The 20,610-nt window shown below is 41.1% G+C and overlaps 1 protein-coding gene across 2 annotated transcripts; it reads right to left on the bottom strand.

The window, feature by feature from the left end:
- Window positions 1-291: 291 nt before the first annotated feature.
- HNRNPR (heterogeneous nuclear ribonucleoprotein R) lies at window positions 292-19,205 on the bottom strand. 2 transcript variants are annotated; one of them, XM_054292647.1, is made up of 11 exons: window positions 19,100-19,205; window positions 12,996-13,161; window positions 10,627-10,745; window positions 10,113-10,220; window positions 9,479-9,592; window positions 7,232-7,408; window positions 6,076-6,211; window positions 4,800-5,005; window positions 3,960-4,109; window positions 1,804-1,925; window positions 292-1,613 (listed from the first exon to the last, which is right to left on the bottom strand). In XM_054292647.1, the coding sequence occupies exons 1-11, from the start codon at window positions 19,172-19,174 to the stop codon at window positions 1,001-1,003; spliced, it is 1,986 nt and encodes a 661-aa protein (XP_054148622.1). In that variant the 5' UTR covers window positions 19,175-19,205; the 3' UTR covers window positions 292-1,000. The 2 variants fall into 2 exon arrangements, with proteins under 2 accessions (XP_054148622.1, XP_054148621.1); XM_054292646.1 differs by having other exon boundaries at window positions 12,996-13,164; window positions 19,100-19,204.
- Window positions 19,206-20,610: the final 1,405 nt, after the last annotated feature.

Raw genomic sequence — 20,610 nt, 5'->3', positions numbered from 1 at the left:
AGACTAGATTTAAATTAGATCTCTGTGAATGCTTGGATACAATTCAACACTTTTAAATAGGAAAAAAAAGTTTCAAAATTAGATGCCGATAAATTATTGAACAGCAATTAAACAGTGAGTGCCTTTTGGGCTGTCTGTAATTTCTCCTAGTTTTCAGTCTGATGTCCACAGTGCTACATGTTGGAAAGCACAGGAAATTTTGCACGAATTTGATCACTCACATAGGCAGTTATACTTTGAAAACAATATTTTTCACAAGAATTACCAATGCAATAATGTTTTAGGACACAATTGAATTTGAAATAGGTAATGTTTTGAATAGATTTTTGAGTTTTATTGAAATCTTACATGAACAAGAAATTGGAAATACAATCACATCAAGGAACAAATTGCCACGGCTTTGACGTTTTAAGCCAAACAAATTTTGTAGGGCAGATTTTCAAAAAGGTGTGAAGTTATAACAATTTAAAAACACAGTTATCCTACTTCTAGGAATGCAAAACATACAATCATGTTATTTTCAATACAAGAAAACTTAATTTGTTGTAATTTCTTAAAACTACTAAGACAAAGCACTAGCTTTTACTTTTATGTACAGCATACTCCTATGTAGTCTATCCCAAATCCAAAAAAAAAAAAAAAAAAAAAGAAGAAACTGTCCAAAACCAGAGGTTCTGCAAAATCATGATTGAACAGTGTGCCATTCCTGCTTTTAAACTGCTAAAGTGAAGCCTAAAATGATAAAAGCACTGAAACCCCGTAAGGAGTTCAGGAATTCTGCAAGCCCAGTAATGTCCAAGTGCGTTTATGAAAAAAGAAAACTAAGAGACTCGAGTATATACACAATAGAGTGATTCTTCAGCCCAATACAAATGGCAGCCAATCGCTACTGAAGGATGAAACATTAAGCCAATTTTTTTTCTTTTTTTTTTTTTTTTGAAAGATGTAGAGCTATAGCCAATTCTATGTTTTCCAATATTCTCAATCCCTCCTCACTTGTCTACTTCCACTGTTGCCCGTAAGTATCCTGATAAAATTCCTGGTTGTCATTATTGTAACCATAGTTACCGGCATAGTCACCACCTTGCTGGAGCGGCTGCTGAGCGATGGGTTGGGAGCCCCAGTTCTGCTGGTTGTTGGTCTGCCGGCGCTTGGAATCAGGCTGGTTGTACCCATCTGCCTTTCTCTTGCCTCCTACGTTGCCCCCACGGTTGCCCCTGGCTCCACGAGCACCACGTCCTCTCTGCTGCTGTGCAGGGCCCCCTCTCCCCCCCCTGGCTCCTCTCGGCGGTCCCATGGGTGCCCCCCTCTGTGAGTAGCCAGCTCTACCTCTTGGTGGTGGTGCTCCCCGCCCCCTAGGTGGTGGAGGGGCACCTCTCCCACCCCTTCCTCCTCCTCCTCTTCCTCTTATAGCATAGCCATCATCATAGCCGTAATAGGGATCTTCATAGCCACCACGGTAGTCATGATAGTCATAGCCATAGTAATCATCATAATAATCTTCATAGCCATAGTAATCTGGGGGATAGCCATATCCACCTCTTCCTCCACGGCCTCGGCCTCTCATAGGAGGTGGCATGCGAGGCGGAGGGTAGTAATAATAATCTTCATACCTGGTAAAGAAAAAGAAGCAGAGAATTATTTCTCTCCAAAAGCAACTCAAAATAGAGTAAATATTTGCCTTTGTTGATTAACAATATGCAACGTGGAGAAAAGTCAAGGCATTGAGTTGTTGCAGAGCAGCCCCTGTTTGACAGCACAGCTGCAGTGTGCAGCATTACCACGGTGCGAGGTGACACTCACGCAGTGCTCCGGGAGGCCTGTCTGGCAGCCTGACGTTCTTTCCTTTTCTTATCCGGTGGCTTTGCTAATACTATTTCAATTTCTTCCCCTTCTATCTCTTTCCCATTCATTTCATTCATAGCCTGTATAAAAATTAAAAGAAAAAGAACTAAAAATTTTTTTCCATTCAAAGGGAACTAAAACTTACTGCAAGAAACCAGACAGCTGGGCTGCTCCAGGCTGAGCTCTGCCATTTGCTTTGCTTTTGTGCTACATAAACAGAATGTTACTCTTCACTTTTCCAAGAGCCACTTCATTCACCAGTTATTTTTTTATATAATAAGATAAAAAAGAGGATTAAAACGTATTAAGAATTATTTTATGAAGTCAGATGTAGCACCCTCAGTTTTTATGTTCCTGTATCTCCTAGAAACCTTTCAGAAATAAAGAAGTTCTCACTACTCATACTGACATAAACACTCACTGCACTTACAAGCCTGGTAGAACACACAAGAGATAGAATTGTTATGTTTGGGGCTCCCAGGTAGCTGAATGAGAGTCAAGTGACTGAGAAAATCAAGTAGTTCTGAGGACACATACTTGAGGAGAAAAAACCAAAGAAGATTACTGAAACTTGATGATCTTTTTAAGCAAGCCCTGAATCCTCCAGAAATTAATGTGCAATGTTTTACTGTCAAATGCATCCACAAAGAGAACTTAATATACAAAGTACAGTTAGGAGTAAACCCCCCGCTTCCTCACCTGGAGTTATCTGTTTTGCATTAAACTTTATTCAGTATTGATATTTGCATTACTGAAGACTTTGTGTCTGTATACCTACAAGCCTCAAAAGCATTAGAAATTGTGGCAATTTATTTCCACATTATTACTGATAAAAATTAGTAAATGCTGGAGTCAATGATGCAGTTCTATGCACTCCACACATAAATACCACAACTTCATTGAAAACCAAAACACATCCACACACAGAAATATCTCACAAAGTTCATAAGCCAATTTAGTGGCCATAAAGCAGTCACATGGGCCAGATGTGGTGGTTTCCAGCTTGAGATGAACGTTAGTGATGTATTTGGTCTTTTTCTCAGCTGCTACAAGTTTCCAGTTGCTGAAATCTAGCAGAGCATTCAGCAGGTGATTGCACTTGGAAAGGGCTGGAGAGCGTTTACAGACATACTACAGAAAACCACATCCAGAGCTGTGCTGACTTACCCCTTGTTTGAACAAATTCTTGTCCTCCCTCAGACATGGTCTAAACCTATCCAAACCAACCTCAACCTCCCTAAGTATGAGTGATTTTCATCTTAAAGTCTTAATCAAGAGTATTCTAAAATCTGATCTCTTGTGTAGTAAAAGCCTAAGCAATTAAATGGTTATAAAATCATTAATAACAGCAAGTGCAGAGCCTTTGAACTGTCCATATAGCCACATACACCACATGCAATGTATCTGCTTCAAGACTCCCAAATTCAAAAAAACACTTCCTACTCTCCTATGAACTATGGATTTAAAAGACAGATGGAGTAATTTCTACAGAATTCAATGTACTGAATCACAGTCAGCAGATATTAATGAACTTCTCAAAAGCTCATGGACACAAAGGAAGAGAACTCTGAAGCTTACAATAATGATCTTCAATATTTAACAAGTCATTGAGAAGAAACCTCAGGAGCATGCAGAATTAAAAACTGGTAATGCTTTAAGAGTTGCCAACACCACTCTCCTCTCCTTCACAAAGTATTTTTTAATTACCTCCCAATTTCTATTTGATATTTCTGTCACTCCAAAACTACACACAGCCTTTAAATAAGGGTCTTTGAGAGACAACTGATACCTTCTGCCAGTGTTTCCTCAGAAAAATTGTCTAGGTTGATCTTTTTATTTTCCTCTTCTCTAGACTCTCCTGCACTGCTCTACACCAATTTTCCAGCCTACTTGTTAACTTGCTACAGTTTTGTCCTTTCAAGTTTCACATCCTCCTAGCTACTGAAATCATAGGAACAAAATTATTAGCACTGAAATTCTTACAATGGGAACCTTATTAAATGGGCTCTGTGGTTTGTCTTACCGAGGTATTTACTGCAAAGAAATTTCTTAAAACCATCCATAAAAAATAAAGTGCTCTCACCAACTTCACCAAGAAAGAATAATTAACCTACCTTCACTGCTGCACCTCTGTCCTCAAAATGAACAAATGCATAATCCTTCAACTTCTTTACTCTTTCCAGCTTTCCAAATTCAGAAAAGGATTTCTCAAGAATTTCTTCTGTCACAGTAGTGGCCAAGTTTCTTACAAATAAAACTTTAACCTGGTGAAAAAATGAGAACAAAGCTGTAATCTTTAAAAGTCAAACCTTAAAAGAAACAACTAACTAGTAATTATTCTCTTTTTGGTTGCATTAAGAAATTTGGGTAACTTTATTAATTCTGAATCTGTTTAAAAAAAAACAAAGTGCCTTGTAGTTACCTGTGTGAAGTTTTTACAACTTCTCTCCTTTCACAGTTCCCTTCCATAATCAGAAGAATATCCAGCTTTGATTTTCTGCTTCTGGGATGCCACATATCCCAGCAAAATTTTAGTAACAGACCTCCAGGACAACAAGGAGTTACCCCAAAACACTGGGATAAAATGCACATCCATTCCCCATGCTGAACTTCACCTTTATCTCACTCTGGAAAACAGTTTTACACAACACCTACCTGGTATGGATTACAGCTAAAGCAGAAAATGCACAGCCTGATGTGTCCATCCAGCAGGATAACCCTGCACAGGACTAGCTCAGATGTTAACAGCAGTTAGTAACAGCACATTTCCAACATCTTCCAATGGCAACTCATCCACGGTGCTCAGACCACTTGCACAGCTTAGTGTGAAAATGCCCTCTAATTGCTTTTTGTGCCTCAAAATTAGCCTGGCTCAGCTGCAACAAATCTTTGTCACTGTGGCATAAAGAAAACCCTCCCAAAGCACAAGAGCATCCAGTGAAGTCTCCACTGACCTTTGCCATGACTTCTGGATCAGGTTCCTCTACTGGATCAGCCCATTCCACTGTAACAACATTTCCCCAGACTTTTACTTTCCCACTCATCAGGCGTCGGCGAGCTTGTGCTGCTGACTTGTGATCCTCATACTCCAAGAAGCAGAATCCTCGATTCTTCTTTTTATCATCAGGTTGATGATACAAAATTACATCCACCAAACCCTCTGAAAAACATATCTTTAGTACTGAGCTTCAAAAGGAAAGTAAAAATCTAGTCTACCCTAAAATGCCTTCACTCATGTTTGGTAGTGAATTTGAATTTTACACCTGAAAGGGAGTGGGAGCATAAGAAAAACAAAACAAATAGATATTCATCCAATTTACCCAGAAAGATGTCACCTAGCAATTAAAATTCCTCAGAATAGCTCTGCAAAACATCAACCTCAGCAACTCACACAGTCTAAGTTTTCTATACTTTTTAAATCACTTTTACATCTTTGAAAGGCAGCCAGCACTAACACATGACCTCTCCCCTGCCTCCTGCAGAACCTAGAAGGAACATCTTCCACATCTCTCCAAAAACAGGAGAGAGAACTAAATGAATATTCACCTTCTGTTTTCACCACTTCCCTGAAGTACTTATAAATAGCAATCCTAAAAAAGAAGCAGGAGGTTAAAGCTCTCCTACAGGAACAAGAGCAAGTGACTCAATCTCTTATCTAAGGCAGAAGCACCCTTTCACTGATGAGCTGACTTCTCTTCTTCCTACTTGCTGCACATACTGGAGAATGCTGCAAAACTGGGACAAAAAAATTAGTCTGTTATTAACTATTTCTCTATTAATACTCCCTCTAAACCAATTTAGTACTCCCTCCTCCCCTTCACTACTCAGGAATACATTTGCTTCAGGCTCCCCAAAAAACTTCTCAATGTTGACAGCAGAACCTCCTGTAGATCCAGTAACAAATACAGAACCTTCAACAGAAAGTTAGAACAGGTAACAGAATTGGAACCTTTATTTTCTTCAGAGTTCGTGTGTGCTGGTTTCTGAGTTCATCTGAGCTGTTTCCATCTCTAACTGTAAAGTTACATCATCATTCATTGAACAATCACTAAAACAAACACGAGTCCCTTTACACTCCACCTTAAGAAACAGCACATATATAAAATTTCTAACAAAGTCAAACTTGGAGTCCAACTTGAAAACAGTTTAAATGATACCTGAACACATCTGTCAAACAACTAGACCTACAAAGCAGAGACTAAAGGTATTCTGGGACTCATTAAGTCTTACCTGTGACTTTACCAAACTCTTCCAGTATGTTTTCCTTAGTTTTATTCTTTGGAATTGACCCAACAAATAACCTGTTGTTTGCCACGGAGATGCATACTCCAAGGTGCTTTCCAGGACGGATTTCATAGTTGTCACACTGAAAAAACAAATCCATTTATTTGTTTTATCCACAATACTGTGCATAAAAATATTCCCAAACCATAAACTCATTTATTTTCTTCATCATCTACTACTTTTAAACATTGCATATTGAATTGGCATTGCAAGAGAATTCTCAGAACAGCTGTTTTTGTGTCAGCATTCACTTGGAAGAACAGTGCCAAGCTCAGGATTTCCACAGACTCCAGAAGTCTTGTTGAATGGAAAGCTACAAAAAAAACCTGCAGTAACAGGAACAACATGGGACCATATACAAATTGCATTGCATAAATTTATTCACCTACTGTTTATCTCAGACTTGAAAGATCTTTCTAGAAACTGGTTACTGCTTCCTCTGCTGTCAGTCAACTGCTGCTGCTGTTATCAGTAAGCAAATACATGGCATTAAAGATACTGGGAGTTTTTCCTCTTTCCCTGGACAGCTTTGAACACTGAGAGGGTTTGCCAAGACAATCAACAGCCTAAATCAGTCTGTGACCTGGCTTCTACCCCACCCACAACAGCAGGCATTGTTTTGACTTTGTCCATCATAGAATTAAAAAATTTTACTGTCGAGATTTAAAAATTCCATTAATAAAAAATCTAGTCCATGCTTCATGTCTGGTAGTACCCATAGCTGGACTGCTCTGAAAACAAAGACTCCAACAGGCCTTTAAAGGTACAAGAATTCAACCTTTAAAAAAAAATTTGAGACAGACATGGTCTTTGTTTTAATCAGGATTAAAACTGGAATTAAGTAGGCTCCTATCAATCACCTAAGTACTCTGAGCAGCCACAGAAAGGTACAGCAGATAACAGACTTATGAGTATCTGTATTTACTGATGGGATGGGATGGGATGGGATGGGATGGGATGGGAAGGGAAGGGAAGGGGGCAATTTTTAAGAAAGTAAAATTTTGAGTCTGTCATTGGATGCTTTGAAGATGTCATTACTTAAGAAATTACCAACATTTGCTGTTTACTTTGTCTTGACCTGTCTGGAAGAAAGTTAACTCACCAGTTTGACTGCTTCTTGTGCTGCATCTTTACTACAAAAGGTAATGAAAGCATAACCTCTGTTCTGACCAGAAAGAGGATCCATCATGAGACGCAGATCCCAAATTGGACCAGCTTTCTCAAAGAGTGGTACCAACTCATCTTCATAAAGGTCTCGGGGAATTTTACCAACAAAAACCTAAAAAGGAAGAGGACACTTGAAACAAAGGTTTCTCAGATATAAAAGGTTCTTTTTAACACTTGGAAATTCCTGGGAAAGGAAGAAAAATGCAGATAAAACAGCAGAGCAGAATCATTGCAGTCAGCAGTGCAGCCTTCACAGCAGCTGATGTGATTGCATGTCCCAAGTGTTTTAATCCTCCTGCCATTTGTATGAGGTTTTACCCACAGAAAACCTGGGTTTGTTACTTACATTGAAGAGGCTGTGAATTTCCCCTGCTGAAGAGATAAATGGTTCTTACCTGGTGTAAATTTTGGCAGTTAAAAACTAAGACCTTACAGACTATCTAGGTGGGTATCATATGTTAAAGCAGGCCAAGCACTTCCTTGCTCTTGCAGTATTTTCAAATCACTCTGTAAATTACCCTTCCTTGGAAAGCTACAGAGATGGAAAAATTATTTAATAATAATTTCCTTTTAATTGTGTGATGCAAGTTTTTCACTTTTAATATACACTGTAGTCTTGTTTCTTGTCTGCATGTGTTTCACCAACCAAATGTTTAATATTTACTTAAGCAAACCTGTGAGTTCTTGTGGTTTTGTTCCATACAATTAACTTGGGTTAAGTTTTGTTAAGGTTAATATCTTTAGCTGAGGGCTCCCTAGAAAGATCCCCCCAGCTGTTCAATCACTGCAGCTCTCCTCTGAAGTCTCAAAACTTCTTCCTTGTTAATACAAACACAACATTCCAAACACCCATTAAGATAAAAATAAATTTATTTTAACTTCAAATATTTTTTGTAGAAAAAAAAGCCATGAGTCAACATTTTCCTTCTCAGTAAGGCCTTGTCATAATTGTATCTCACACTGAAGGCAGAGCAAAATTTCAGAATTAAACATACTCAGCATGCCCTTAATAAGCACCAATATAACAAACTCATGAGGAGAATATGAGTAATTGGAAAAACATGGAACAAGGTAGAACTTCTAGATACTTCATATTACACAGATATTCCTGAAATTCAGTTTCCAGAACATTTCTTAAAAGCTTAGCCTCTCTAAGTTCAATGTGAATGTTGACTGAACATTACTTATTGGGGAGAAAAGAAAGGAACTGATTCATCACACTAAGTGAAAGTTTAATGGCAGAACTAAATGTTTTCCCAACATCTCCTCCCTAGACAGCTTAAGGTATTCCTCTAGATAGATATTTACATTGTCATTACTCCTAGAACACTTAATTCTAACTCATTTGCAGCTTTTAAAGACAAAACCTCAATTAGCACAGAGCACACAGACCTAGGCAGAGCTTGAGAAGTTACACAGATCAGTTATTATCCTTCAGTGCAAGGACTCATTCTAATTGTTTACCACCACCACTAAATTAATTTTCCTTCATGGAATATGAACATTCCCTTCAGAAACAATCCTTACTGTGATACTTCTTGACATCTTCTTGATAAAAAATGCAAGAGCTTCAGCATCTCAAAGAATGGAAAACTTATCTATAAATTGAAAGACATTAAGGAAAGTGGTTGTTTTCTCATATCAGTCTGGTGGTTTATAGAAAAATCTCTGAAAGAACTCCTGTATCAGATATGCAGCAGTGTGACAGAGTATTTGAAGTGTTGAGCATGTATTACAAAACAACCTGCTAGGGACTAAAACCTTGAAGAATAGCTAAGTGAAGAAATACACAGTTCAAGCATTTTCATAACCAAACCTAAGTTTGCTCACAGCTTGCTAGGACGATGCACAGCTTCAGTCACAACCTTAAATTTCCAAATAATTGCTTACAGACTAGACTTCATCCTTTGGAAGAAAAAAAAAATTTAAAGTCTCTGAAACTCTTCCAACTATCTTTTAACTTTAAAAAGAACAGCAGTATATTCCACTTCTTTTTTTCTCCACTTTACCCTGTCTTTTGCAGAATACTGAGGAGTAAGAAAGATTGATTAAAACACACATAGAAGATTATTTTCCTCTACAATACATTCACCTTGCAATATGGTTTATCTTCAAGCATTTCCTAGTTATGAGTTTGCATAAGTGCACAAAGCAATTACCAGATCAGTCTGTAAATACCAACCTCTGTTCCAATGCCAGGCTGGACACCAGAATACACAGTATCTGGAGGAGGACCCCCATATTTCCTCTGTCCTGTAGTTACATCCAAAGTGTAACCAGTCCGCTCTAGCAAAGCCTGGAAAAAGAAAAAAGTCAAAGAGGGCAATGGGTTAAAATATACAGAACAAAAAAACATTCCTAGATAAGCAATTCTTTATCTGCTCCTTGCCACACTGGGTAAGGTAGATATGAAGAGATAAAAGTTATAAAAAACCCTGTTGTTTTGTGGCTTTAAAAAGCTATCATAAACAGCAGCATTTGTTTTGTATTACAAGGTTACTGGAAAGAATTTGTTTGCCTGTTCCCTTATTTTCCATTTTATATATGGCACCCCAAGAACTGCAGAGCACTGGACAACTGAGAATTCTCAAACAGGTATCAGTGTTTTTATAGAGCAGAAATTCTGGCAACTGTGTGAGCAGAAAGAGCTGCATTTCCAACAACCCTTCTCTATAGAATCCCTATCATGCACACACTTTAAAGCCCAATTTGAATCTATTTATCCAGGTGTTATTGATGCTTTTTGAGTTCATATTCAGTGTATGTACAATTAATATATCAGTTAGTACAGAATAACCAGTATTTCTAAGTGTTACCTTAATCTTTGCTTCATCTGGTCCCTTCGTTGATTCCTGTACTTTGCTGCCTTGTTTCTCTCTTTGCCTGTAGGTCTTCATAACTCCACATAAAAATGCACTTTTGTTCTGTAGATACAATTTACAAAATGATTCAATTGTGTGTATGACAAGCCCTGGGAATCCACTGAATCTTACACTCCATACCATGAAGTCACTACTTCAAGTCAATGAAATAAATGTCAAAAGAATCCTTCAGGAAAATATAATAATTAATTGAACAAACTTGTCAGATTGAAAAAGTCATCAGATTCCAAACAGCATTTTAACCTAGAATTGCACACATATTTTTATTATCTGGGAGGTTTTGCTTGGTGCTCACAGACCTACACATTTAATGCAATTTTTAACAGAGTTATTTGGGTTTGAAATAGAATACAACAACATCAGAGAATTTTTAAGTTACAGCTCTCCTGCCAGGGGTGCCAGAACTATTTGTACTTATGTGCTCCCCCTGCTGGGGCTCTCACCTTACCTGTACATGCGACAGGTCACTTTCTTTAAATTGCTGTAATACAGAGAGGGCTCCTTCTTCATTAAATTCCCTAAGAGCATCAATTGCTCTTTCATCAAGATCGACATAAGCTACCAAGCCTAAAAGTTAAAGATAAAGAAGTTACAGATTTCTATTGAATTTCATGCAATTTGCTTTTAAAGCCAAAAAGTTACATTCCATAGCAACAGAATTAGACATTTAATTATATATTCCTACACAAGTATATGAAAGAATATGAGTACAATGAAAAAGTTAAATTAAAATGTATATACCTAAGCACTAACTGAGGTGCAGGGTTATATCCCATGTGTAAGTTTTCTAGCATTCAGGAATGCAATCTGCTGCATAAAAGCAAGATTACACACCAGGGGCTGAAACAATGAACTCTGGCTCGCTTTTAATGATTGGAATTTTGTTTGTTTATCCCTCATTTTAAGTTTCACACTTCTTTCTCTTGAGTTGAGCTGTTTTAGAGTAAACTGACAGGTGAACATTGCAAGTATCCTGTTGGATGGGAAAAAGGAACTACCCAAAGGAAGCTCTACCCCACAAAATATTAGGAAGCAAAAATTATTTGTTCACTCTTTACTCCAGCTTCAAAAAAGCAGGAGTCAGTGGACTTATGTGAATCTTAAACAGTGTTTGGGGCTTTTTAAACTTGTTTTGTTGCTCTATGCAGTTCCAAGAGCCAGTATTTAAAAAGGTATTATTTTGAGCCCTGCTATGTACCCAGAAAAGCTCATGTTAATTTTACAGGTACAGACTCCCCCAAGAAACACTGGACCAGTTCTGAAGCATTTCTTTTTAAGGATCTTTACAGGGTTTGGTTTTTTTTCCCTTTTGTAATGCACTTGCATCAGTTGTGGAGTCAGACATATAGAGTGAGATTTACACTTTTAAAATCATACATCCAAATTCAGGATAAATACTAAAACTCCACACACTTTGCAACAGCTTGCTCTCCAAAATACACAGATTATTTCACTGCTACTTGATTTGGAAGGTGCACAGTAGTGCCAAGCCCAAGGACTACATTTCAGAAGTGATCCTGCATATTGGAAGGCACCTGTATCTTTCATAGAAGACTTCAGCAGATAAAAAAATCACTGAATTCAACCCCAAATTTGGCTCAAGTGTCTAAAGCAGCTTGCTTCACTGGCAAACCCCTCCACAATGCAAACACCTTCAGTGGCATTAATGAAGTGTAAATAAATGTTTTCAGGTTACTCATGCAGTGGAATTATACTTGGTAGTCATGTTCTGGGCTAAAAAGCTTTTTAAACTCCTTAAGAACTCCTCACAACACAACCTGACTGCAACACAGGTTAGAACCCCACGAGTTCCTCTGCCCAGGTGTTTCTTTACACCTTCTCTCAGACATCAAGTGCACATCATCATGACCCACAGGTGGAAAGTGCATCTCTATGGCCAATAAAAGCTGGCCAAGGCTTGAAGAAAGCTCCCTGTGAATGACTTCCAAAAGACATCACCCACATGAGCCAGTTTCACACTGAGGATTGATAGGTATTGGTTTTGAACTGCCTTCACTTGATCAGGGTAATTTTAACTCTTTTCAACAAAAACTGTCATTTTGCCACCCAGGCATTCAAGAGAAGCACATAGAGCAGTTCTACTGCTTCTTGTAAATCTGTTCACAGAACACACTCTAAAAAGGAAAAGAAAGCCTCTGCCTATAAGATAAAATAGGGTGGTTATAAAAACAAAATAGGAAAACCTCTGGATATGAAGAAACCTCTTTAGAAGTTGCAGAGACCACTTGCTACCAGCAAGGTATTACTGGAGTTGCTAGATAGCTCAGTCCTCAACTTTGTTAGTGTCAGGCTGAACATTTCAGTGCAATGACCAACATGGGTTAAACTGTCCACTCAGAACTAGAGAGAACAAAAATCCACAGGCAGACTCAATTCAAATGTAGTCCCAGGCAAGACAAGCTAGTTGCTTCCCTCACTAAGTCACCTAGCCAGCCTTTGAGTGTTTTAGAATCACTGTGACAGTGACAGTAGAAACAAAAAAGCAAAATGATGATTTGGACTGAAGAAAAATAAAAATGCACAGTTTAGTATGTGGAAACATACATCTTCATTTGTGGGCTAAGAAACTAGTGCTCTGTGCCCTAAAACAACTAAGATATCACATACAACTCCAAGGATGTGTCAAGTAATTAGTCAATGTCAAACCCAATTTGCCTTTAGGGAAATCAAAGTAGCAAAACATTCAGAGCTACACAGATCAAAAACAATGAATTTTTAAATCTTAATCTATAAAAATTTGAAAATGGTATGCCCTCACTTTCATAACCAATCAGAAACAAGAAATGCATATTATACCTGTCTGAAATATTTCATCAAGTCTCTCTGCCACCTTCTGTGGGAGGCCTGCCTCTATCAGTGTCTTGTAGTGTTCTGTGTGAGTTACACTGGAAGTATCCATTGGTTCTTCCTCTTCTTTTAACTGTACCGCATTACCATTCACCTGATTAGCCATTTTATTATGCTGCTGGAAAAAATTCAGGAGCTATATTACAATAAGCCAGAAATAACTAGTTTGTAGGACAATGCATGATTTATCTAAACTAATTTGTATACATGCTGCAAAATCACCTGTATCAAGTTTTATTGAATACTTTTTGGATGCAGCTGGTCTAAGTTTCAAAAGAAAGTACAACCCTTAATACTGTGGAAAATGTACATGGAAGAATTGACATAACTTTTTAAAAATGTACTTCATGTACATAACAAAGTCTAAACTCCATCTACTGATTGTCATTAAGTGGTTACCATAGCAGCTAGAATGTATGGGGACACAGCAGTAACATCCTTCAGCAGAGACTCAGAAGATCTAGTGCTAGTTCCATTTCCCATTCCGCTACTTTTAAAACAATCCTTTAAAATGTACTGAACACAGAACCCTGCAGGGTAGCTTAAGGTATAAAAATGTTAATACTTGTTTCTTTTCAATACTTTTTTCCACTTGCTTGGCTTGTGGCCATGTCTTCCTTCAAACCCAACATGCTGCACAAGACTAGCCACACGCTCTCTCACGACGCTGGCAGATCTCAGGGACAGAAAGAGAGAAATTGCACTTTGATGGACATTGGCATTTGAAGCTGCAATGCAAAGTTTCCATGCTTTCAGTTTCCCTCAAATAGGAGCTGCACAAATCACAGCCACTATTTCCATAATTTACACCTTATTGGTTTAAAAGGAAGGCATGACTGCAGCATCTCCATTTCTGTATATTAATAAAAGTACTCGCTTTCAGAATGAACAAACTGATTCCACTGAAAAATGCACAACTATCTTCTCAGACAATCCCAGTGGGCTTTGCCCAATTCATTAAAGACTGTTTCAATTTCCCAATTAGCCAGCCAGCTGATATTCAGTGCTTTCCAATAAAAGGCTGAGAGAGACAATTCAACTACCCGGCGGAGAACACAAGGACCATCAGCTGCTGGATCAGAAATGAACAAGCCCCAGGCTTTCAGTGAGGGCAGGAGTTGAGGAGCAGCAGGAAATGATAACCAGGCAGACAATGCAGCATGGCTGGAGCAATGCAGTTAAGTACTGGAATACAGGTATGAAGGTGATTCAAGAACAGTTTTTATAAAAAATGCTGAGGCCTCAAGCTATTTCCTAAGCTGCAAAACAAGTCTCCAAGCACAAGCACACCTCCACCAGCCCCCTGAACACCCAACCCTTCCAGACTACAGCTCATGAGCGGCTTGGGAGATATCCTATGAAGATTTGCAAGGGAAGAAAAAAACCAAATCATTTTTCTCCAGACAGTAATAATATAATTTTCCAGAATAGTAAAGCTGTCTTATGCTGAAGGGCAATTTTAGAGACATGTAAAGCAGCCTCACACTGTTCCTGTCAGATGCCACTTCTTGAAGCCATTAGTGTGGAAAAGAAAGGAAGTTTTCCATAGCTACATGGCATATATATATATACACACACACATTCTGCTACTTGACAAAGAGAAACTGCTTTCTAACCAATTCAGTTTACTTAAAAGCAACTACAGCCTAATTACAGAAGAAAAAAAAGCTACCTAAAGCTACAACAACGCTTACCTAGCTTTAAAGGTATTAACTATCACAACACAAATGAACATTGATTTTCTGTAGGTTATGAAGATCACAGAAGGCAAAATCTCAGCTTGCTAGGCAGCCTTGGGAAGATCTCAAATTTGAAACAGTGCAGGGCAGAGGGGGTTTGATTACACTGAAATCTTTGGGTACAGCACCATTCTCAACCTCTTTTCTCAAAAACTCACAAGCTGAGACACACAATAAAGATATAAAGAGGAGGGCATTGTTGTGTTCACCTTCCTATTGCCTTATAAAATCATTTAATTACACACGCACTGTCTTCTCTATACACAGAAAATAAAACCCAAACCAAAGCACAAGGAACTGAGAGGCTACAGCAACACAAACACAGAAATTTACTTGAAGCATTTCTATGACTTTCTGAACTCCAAGGGCTTGTGGTGACAATCAATGACAATTTTTTGAGAACCCAGAGTAGCTTCCAAGTGTTACAAACCCAAAAGTTTAACACTTTTTTCAGTGTTGCCTATAAGTGAACAAAAGCTTGACAGGCTATGCTGTGCCCAGGTAGAAACATCTCCTCTGGAGCAGGAATTCAAACTTCTGCCAGGCAAGATTTGCAGCACAAAAAGAGATCAGCCTTCACCACAAGCATCACCAGTGCAGCAATATCCAACCCCTAAGAATCAGATCACTGCACAGCACCACAGCTCAAAGGCTTTTAGGCAATAGAAATTCATACTCAGCTTCGTCATTTACTAGCTGTATTATTTATTTTTGCTTTAGTTCATAAAGAACTAAAGTCAAAGCAATGTTCAGTTTGAGTTCAGATTTTAGCTATTTCCAGTTACACAAACTTTATTTAAAAGCTTTTCCTAAAGAAATAGACTGTAAAAAATCCTGAAGTGACACAGCTTCCAGAATATTCAGTATGTATTTCTTTCCACAGATACAGCAATAGATCCCTTAATGGCTTGGCAAGCTTGGCCTGAAATCTGAGATTAAATTGATTTTTCTCCCACAACAATCACCAACAAGCAAAACTGCATCTCTTAGAACACTGAATCTTCCCTCTGAGCTCAGCAGAGATCCGTGGGTGAAAGTCATGGCTGAAAAAGACTCTTTAGCTCTCCCTCTAGGTAACACCAGTTAGTTGTAGTTAACAAGAATTAAATTTAAACTGAATTTTATCTAGTAAGTAAAACACACAATGATCACTTGAACATGTTTATTCTGCTCTAAAAGCTATAAAAAGCACGGGAAAGAGGAGTGCTAGCTCAGTGTGTCCATGTGACTCAGCCCATGACAGACCAGCACTCAGGTTCTCATCTGCATTAAATATTAAAATATCGACAAAAGAGGGGGACTGCTTCCAAGGGTGGATTAGAAGTAAAGAATTCTGTATATGTGGGATATGTGTTTGTTTTTAAAACATGCAGAAATGGATGGATTTAGAACAGTGGACACAAAACCATGCTTACCAATGAGCAGAAGTAATAAATAACATCGGGGACAATTTGACACAGCAAGGAGAATTCTCAGTGGTGCCCAAGATGCTGCCTACCCTCATACCTCCTAACTGCACACCAGAGGGCTCTTGGTTCAAGTCTCACACCGTTGCAAACAATGCTTTGCTGAAGACTGTAAATACTTGATGAAAAAAGCATGTTTTCAGCTCATGAGCAATTCTTTATCTTTCACCCCAAATTCCTGCATCTCCAGAGTGATTTGCAAAGTCCCTAGCCCCCTTTTTAAGCTCTGGTATGACAAGTAGGGAGTTAAAACTACAGGTGCTTGCAGTGTTTCATAACTTAAATGGCTCAATTAGTTATTTTTCTGGAAAATAAAAAAATTAACAGAGGTGTGGTCCTCACAGTGTATGGCATCTTGAGAAGAGATACCTGATCCCAGCCTTAATCTGACAATCAGTGGATAAACAGCCATGATGTTACTATTCCTTTATCTCATACCATGCCTCTAACAGAGGTTGCCACCTACAGACTATCTAAGTATAACTCCATCCAATTAATTATAAATTCAGTCTAGTTAACTCAAAACATGCTTAGGAACAGCTTAATTGAGAAGGAACAGAAAATTTCTGGCAAAAGAACAATATCTAAAACAACCATAAGGAACTTTAGTGGTTATACAGCAATGCTGGTTTTGCTGCTGAAAACTGTTTCATGCAGGAATGGAACTTGTTCAGCTCAGGTGCACAGAAGCCAACTAATGCTAGATAAAAACTCTGCACCAAGTCATTCAGCTTGCTTATGTTGCTGCTCCTAACCAATATATTGTCTGTGCCAAGCAGTTAAATTAAATCATGTTAAAAATAACACTGAAGGAAGAAGTTTGGGGGACATTTGTTTTGTTGTTTTAAAAACAAATGCAGTACCTACAGTTATGCCTCACACTTCAAGAAGGTTCTGGTCAAGCAAGGAAGATAAACATATAAGTGGAGGGAAAATAAGAATTCACATTTAAATTCTGAACTGGGGTTTTATTAAAACCTCACTTGTTCAGAAACATTTCTGTACCTTTATTCTGTACATGAAGGCATTACAGCCATTTCTTTTATACCTTATCCTATTGAAGGCATTACAGCCATTTCTTTTATACCTTAGCTTATTCAATCACAGAAAACACACTTTAATACCTTAATTATGATATGCTAGGAGTTTGTTGGAATGAATTACATGAAACTTTATTTTGAGGTAATCACAGCCTGAAGACCACAGTAGCCAGGACTTCTCACTAGCTGTAAGCCAAAATGCAGCAGCACCCTCACTTCTCCAGCTCAGCCCTGCTACTCCACAATCCCTTGGAAAAATCTGAGAACTTCCAGTGTGATGCCAAGCAAGAGACCAGCACAGCCCAGAGAGAAACAAACTCTGCTTCAGTACCCACACAATGATTGGGAGGTGACTTTAGCACAGCAGGTTAGAAATGTGCCCATCAGTGCCACTAAAAACAGAGTGCACCAATAACTCCTAACCTGAACCATACAGTCTGCCCATGCCCATTTCTCACTGCAGTTGGCTGCTCATAGCTCATCTGGGTGTCTGGGTTGTACTAAACACTCCTGGTACTCCAGTTCCAAGCAACACTTCAACAGAAATGAGCTTTGTTCTAAAGAATTTATCCTCCAAGAATTTTGCAGATGCCTGTCTAACAAAGCAGGGAGTATTGGGATTTTTGACTGAACTAGGAAGTTGAGAGTCAGCAAGAGACTCAAGTATTATTTTAACAGAGTTCACCTAGACAGAAAAACTGGGAGATAAGGACAATGCTTGTGGGAAATACAATTTCAAGGATGCAAAATTTTCAAGCAGACACTGCTCGTTTGCAAATACTACACTTTGCATAAGTTACAAAAACCTTACACTGAGAGATGCAAAATTTGTTAGATTACTTTTACAAGTGAAAAAAACAAAACCAAAAAACTCTGCTAAAGTGTAGTCTCAAAGGAAAAGAAACAAAACAACCAATCAAAAAAACTAAAGCAGCAGCTTCATGAGCTTTCATGTCCTTTGCAGCACGAAGTGCCGGTGGGATCCTTTAGAGCCATAAACACGGGAAAGGGAAGCCAACACACTGTTTCAAAAAGAGTAGTCCAGCACAGATAACGTACTTAAGTTGCATGTTCAAATAAATACTGACAGGCAACAAGGCTGCTCAGACCGAGTAAATAAAGTCTTATTTTTCAAGTACTTTCAACAACGATGCATTGAAGCAAAACTTTTCAAGATTTAACAAAAGTTAATTTAAGAAAAACAACGTCTAAACAACACAACTTTGGATAGTTTCCCCTTTAAGCAGTGGCCCAGCGCTATTCCCTGGCTGCAGGCAGGAAGCGCAGCCCCGGGCGCTGCGGGTGGGTGCAGCTGTCCCTGCCGGCTCCACCGTGCGCCGCCTCGGCTCTGAGGGCGCGCTGCGACAGCGCCGCATTCACCGCTCAAAGCGCTCCGCGCCCGCGGGCAGAGCGGAGCGGCCACAACCGCGACGGGAGGGACGGAGCAGGGACCCGAGCCGACCCGCAGCCCCGGGAGAGGCGCGTCCCGGCCGCCCGTCACATGCACCCCTGATCCGCACGGCTGGGCGGAGCGGGCCGGCCGCCCCCCCACCCCCACCCGCCGGGCCCGCCCCCGGCCCCTCCCCGGCGCCGCTCCCGCGCCCGCGCCCGCGCCCGCTCTGCCCGCGGAGCGGCCCCGCCATGGCCCCCGCCCCCCTCCGCTCCGCCGCGCCAGCGCCCCGGGCCCGTCCCCGCCCGCGCCGGGCCTGCCCGCAGCCCGCGCTGCCCGTCCCCTCGCGGGGCCCACGCAGGAGGGCTCGGCGCGGCCGCGGAGCGCCCCTGCCCCGCGGGGCGGCCCCGGCACTCACCGGAGCGGGGCCGGCGCGGCGCAGCTCGGGCCCAAGCAGCGACGGCAAATGGCGCGCGCTCCTCCTTCTCCTCATGGACGGCGGCGCGACCCCGGCAGCACGCGGGGTTTCCCGGAACTGTTTCCAGGGACCGCTGCTTCGCCCACTCAGAAACCCGCGCTGCGGACGGGCAGCCGGCGGAGCCAATGAGATGCGAGAGGCGGGACGCGCCATTCCTCCCGGCGGCCAATGAGAGGGAGGCGCCGTAACCAATCGCGAGGCGCCTTCCAGCCGGCGCGCCGGTAGGGCCGGACTGGGGGCATTTAAAGGGGCAGCGCCTCCCGCGGCCCGAACAAAGGAAGCGCGCGGGGCCGCTGCGCTCGGCTCCGCCCCCTGCGCCGGGGCGGGGTCTGCGCTGAGGGGGCGATGCTGGGGCCGAGCCTGGGCTGAGGGGGCGACCCAGGGGCCGGAGCTGCTGCCCCGGGACCCTGGGCTGGAGCTGCCTCCGGGCCTGCTCCCCACGGCGCGCCCGGGACCCCGGGCCGGAGCTGCCCCCGGGACCCCAGCACGGCCCGGCCTCTCCGCGGGCCCTCCCGCGCTCTCCGAGCCGTGGCTGGTGTGAGCCCCCGGTCCGGGTCTGGCCGCGTTGCCCTCCAGGCCCGAGGCAAGGAGGAGAAGCCACGCGGGTCAGGCTCATCCCAGGGCAGTGGCGTGCGGGCCTCTGCAGCCGCTAATCTGTAATTAATGGGTGATTAAGCCTTACTTGCCTGCTCACCAGATTTTCTTGATGAGGCTCTCGATGGGTGCAGGCTGGACACAATAAATAGATAAGTCAGGGAGAAATCGGCCCGCTGGCAGCGATGGTGTTGGGCTGGCTTCACGTGCTTGTCATGCTGTTGCATAACGTGGAAGTCAATGTGTGCTGGCTTGGCTCAGGCTGAGTCCCAGAGTGCTGTGTCAAACTAAACCCAGAGAACCTCTGTGTGTGTGTGTGTGTGTTCCTGTGGCCATGCCAACTCTGCATCTGGAGTCTGGTGAACAAAAACAGCAGCTCGTGTACTCTCAAAGAGGGTTCTTCCAGTAGCTTCACCCCAGAATTACTGTCCTGAAGATGGCGTGTACCTGTGTGGTGAATCATGTGTGATATCCCACTACTGGTAATGTGGGACTTGTGGGAAAAGTGGAATGTGATGCCCAATGTTTCCAAGCCTGAAGCTGGAGAAGGTTGTGCAGATACTGGAGGTGTTCTGTCTGTCTTGCTGAACCAGTCTGGCAGTATACACGCTGCTTCTCTTGTAGAATTGGCACTGCCTCAGTGGCTTCCTGTGGTGATGTTTGCAGGGGTCCCAGGACGAGGGAAGAGATGGGAATCTTGACTCCATGTTTCAGAAGGCTGATTTATTATTTTATTATATATATTATATTAAAAGAAAGTGATATATTAAAACTATACTAAAAGAATAGAAAAAAGGATTTCATCAGAAGGCTAGCAAGGAAAGGAAAGGAATGATAATAAAATCTTGTGACTGACC

The sequence above is a fragment of the Melozone crissalis genome, unplaced genomic scaffold, assembly GCF_028551555.1.
Source record: "Melozone crissalis strain CALT ecotype California unplaced genomic scaffold, PUWL_Pcris_2 ptg000111l_1, whole genome shotgun sequence".
In the NCBI taxonomy this organism is placed as follows: Eukaryota; Metazoa; Chordata; class Aves; order Passeriformes; family Passerellidae; genus Melozone; species Melozone crissalis.
The sequence above is the reverse complement of the archived record's forward strand: the minus strand, read 5'-3'. Positions and strand labels throughout refer to the sequence as shown.

Coding starts and splice junctions, on each gene's coding strand:
- HNRNPR (XM_054292646.1), bottom strand. CDS start 19,174: ATGAGGAGAAGGAGGAGCGCGCGCCATTTGCCGTCGCTGCTTGGGCCC. Junction 9,593..10,112: donor CAGATGAAGCAAAGATTAAG/GTAACACTTAGA, acceptor TTCTTTTTCCAG/GCTTTGCTAGAGCGGACTGG. Junction 1,926..3,959: donor ACAGAGGTGCAGCAGTGAAG/GTAGGTTAATTA, acceptor ATTTTTATACAG/GCTATGAATGAAATGAATGG.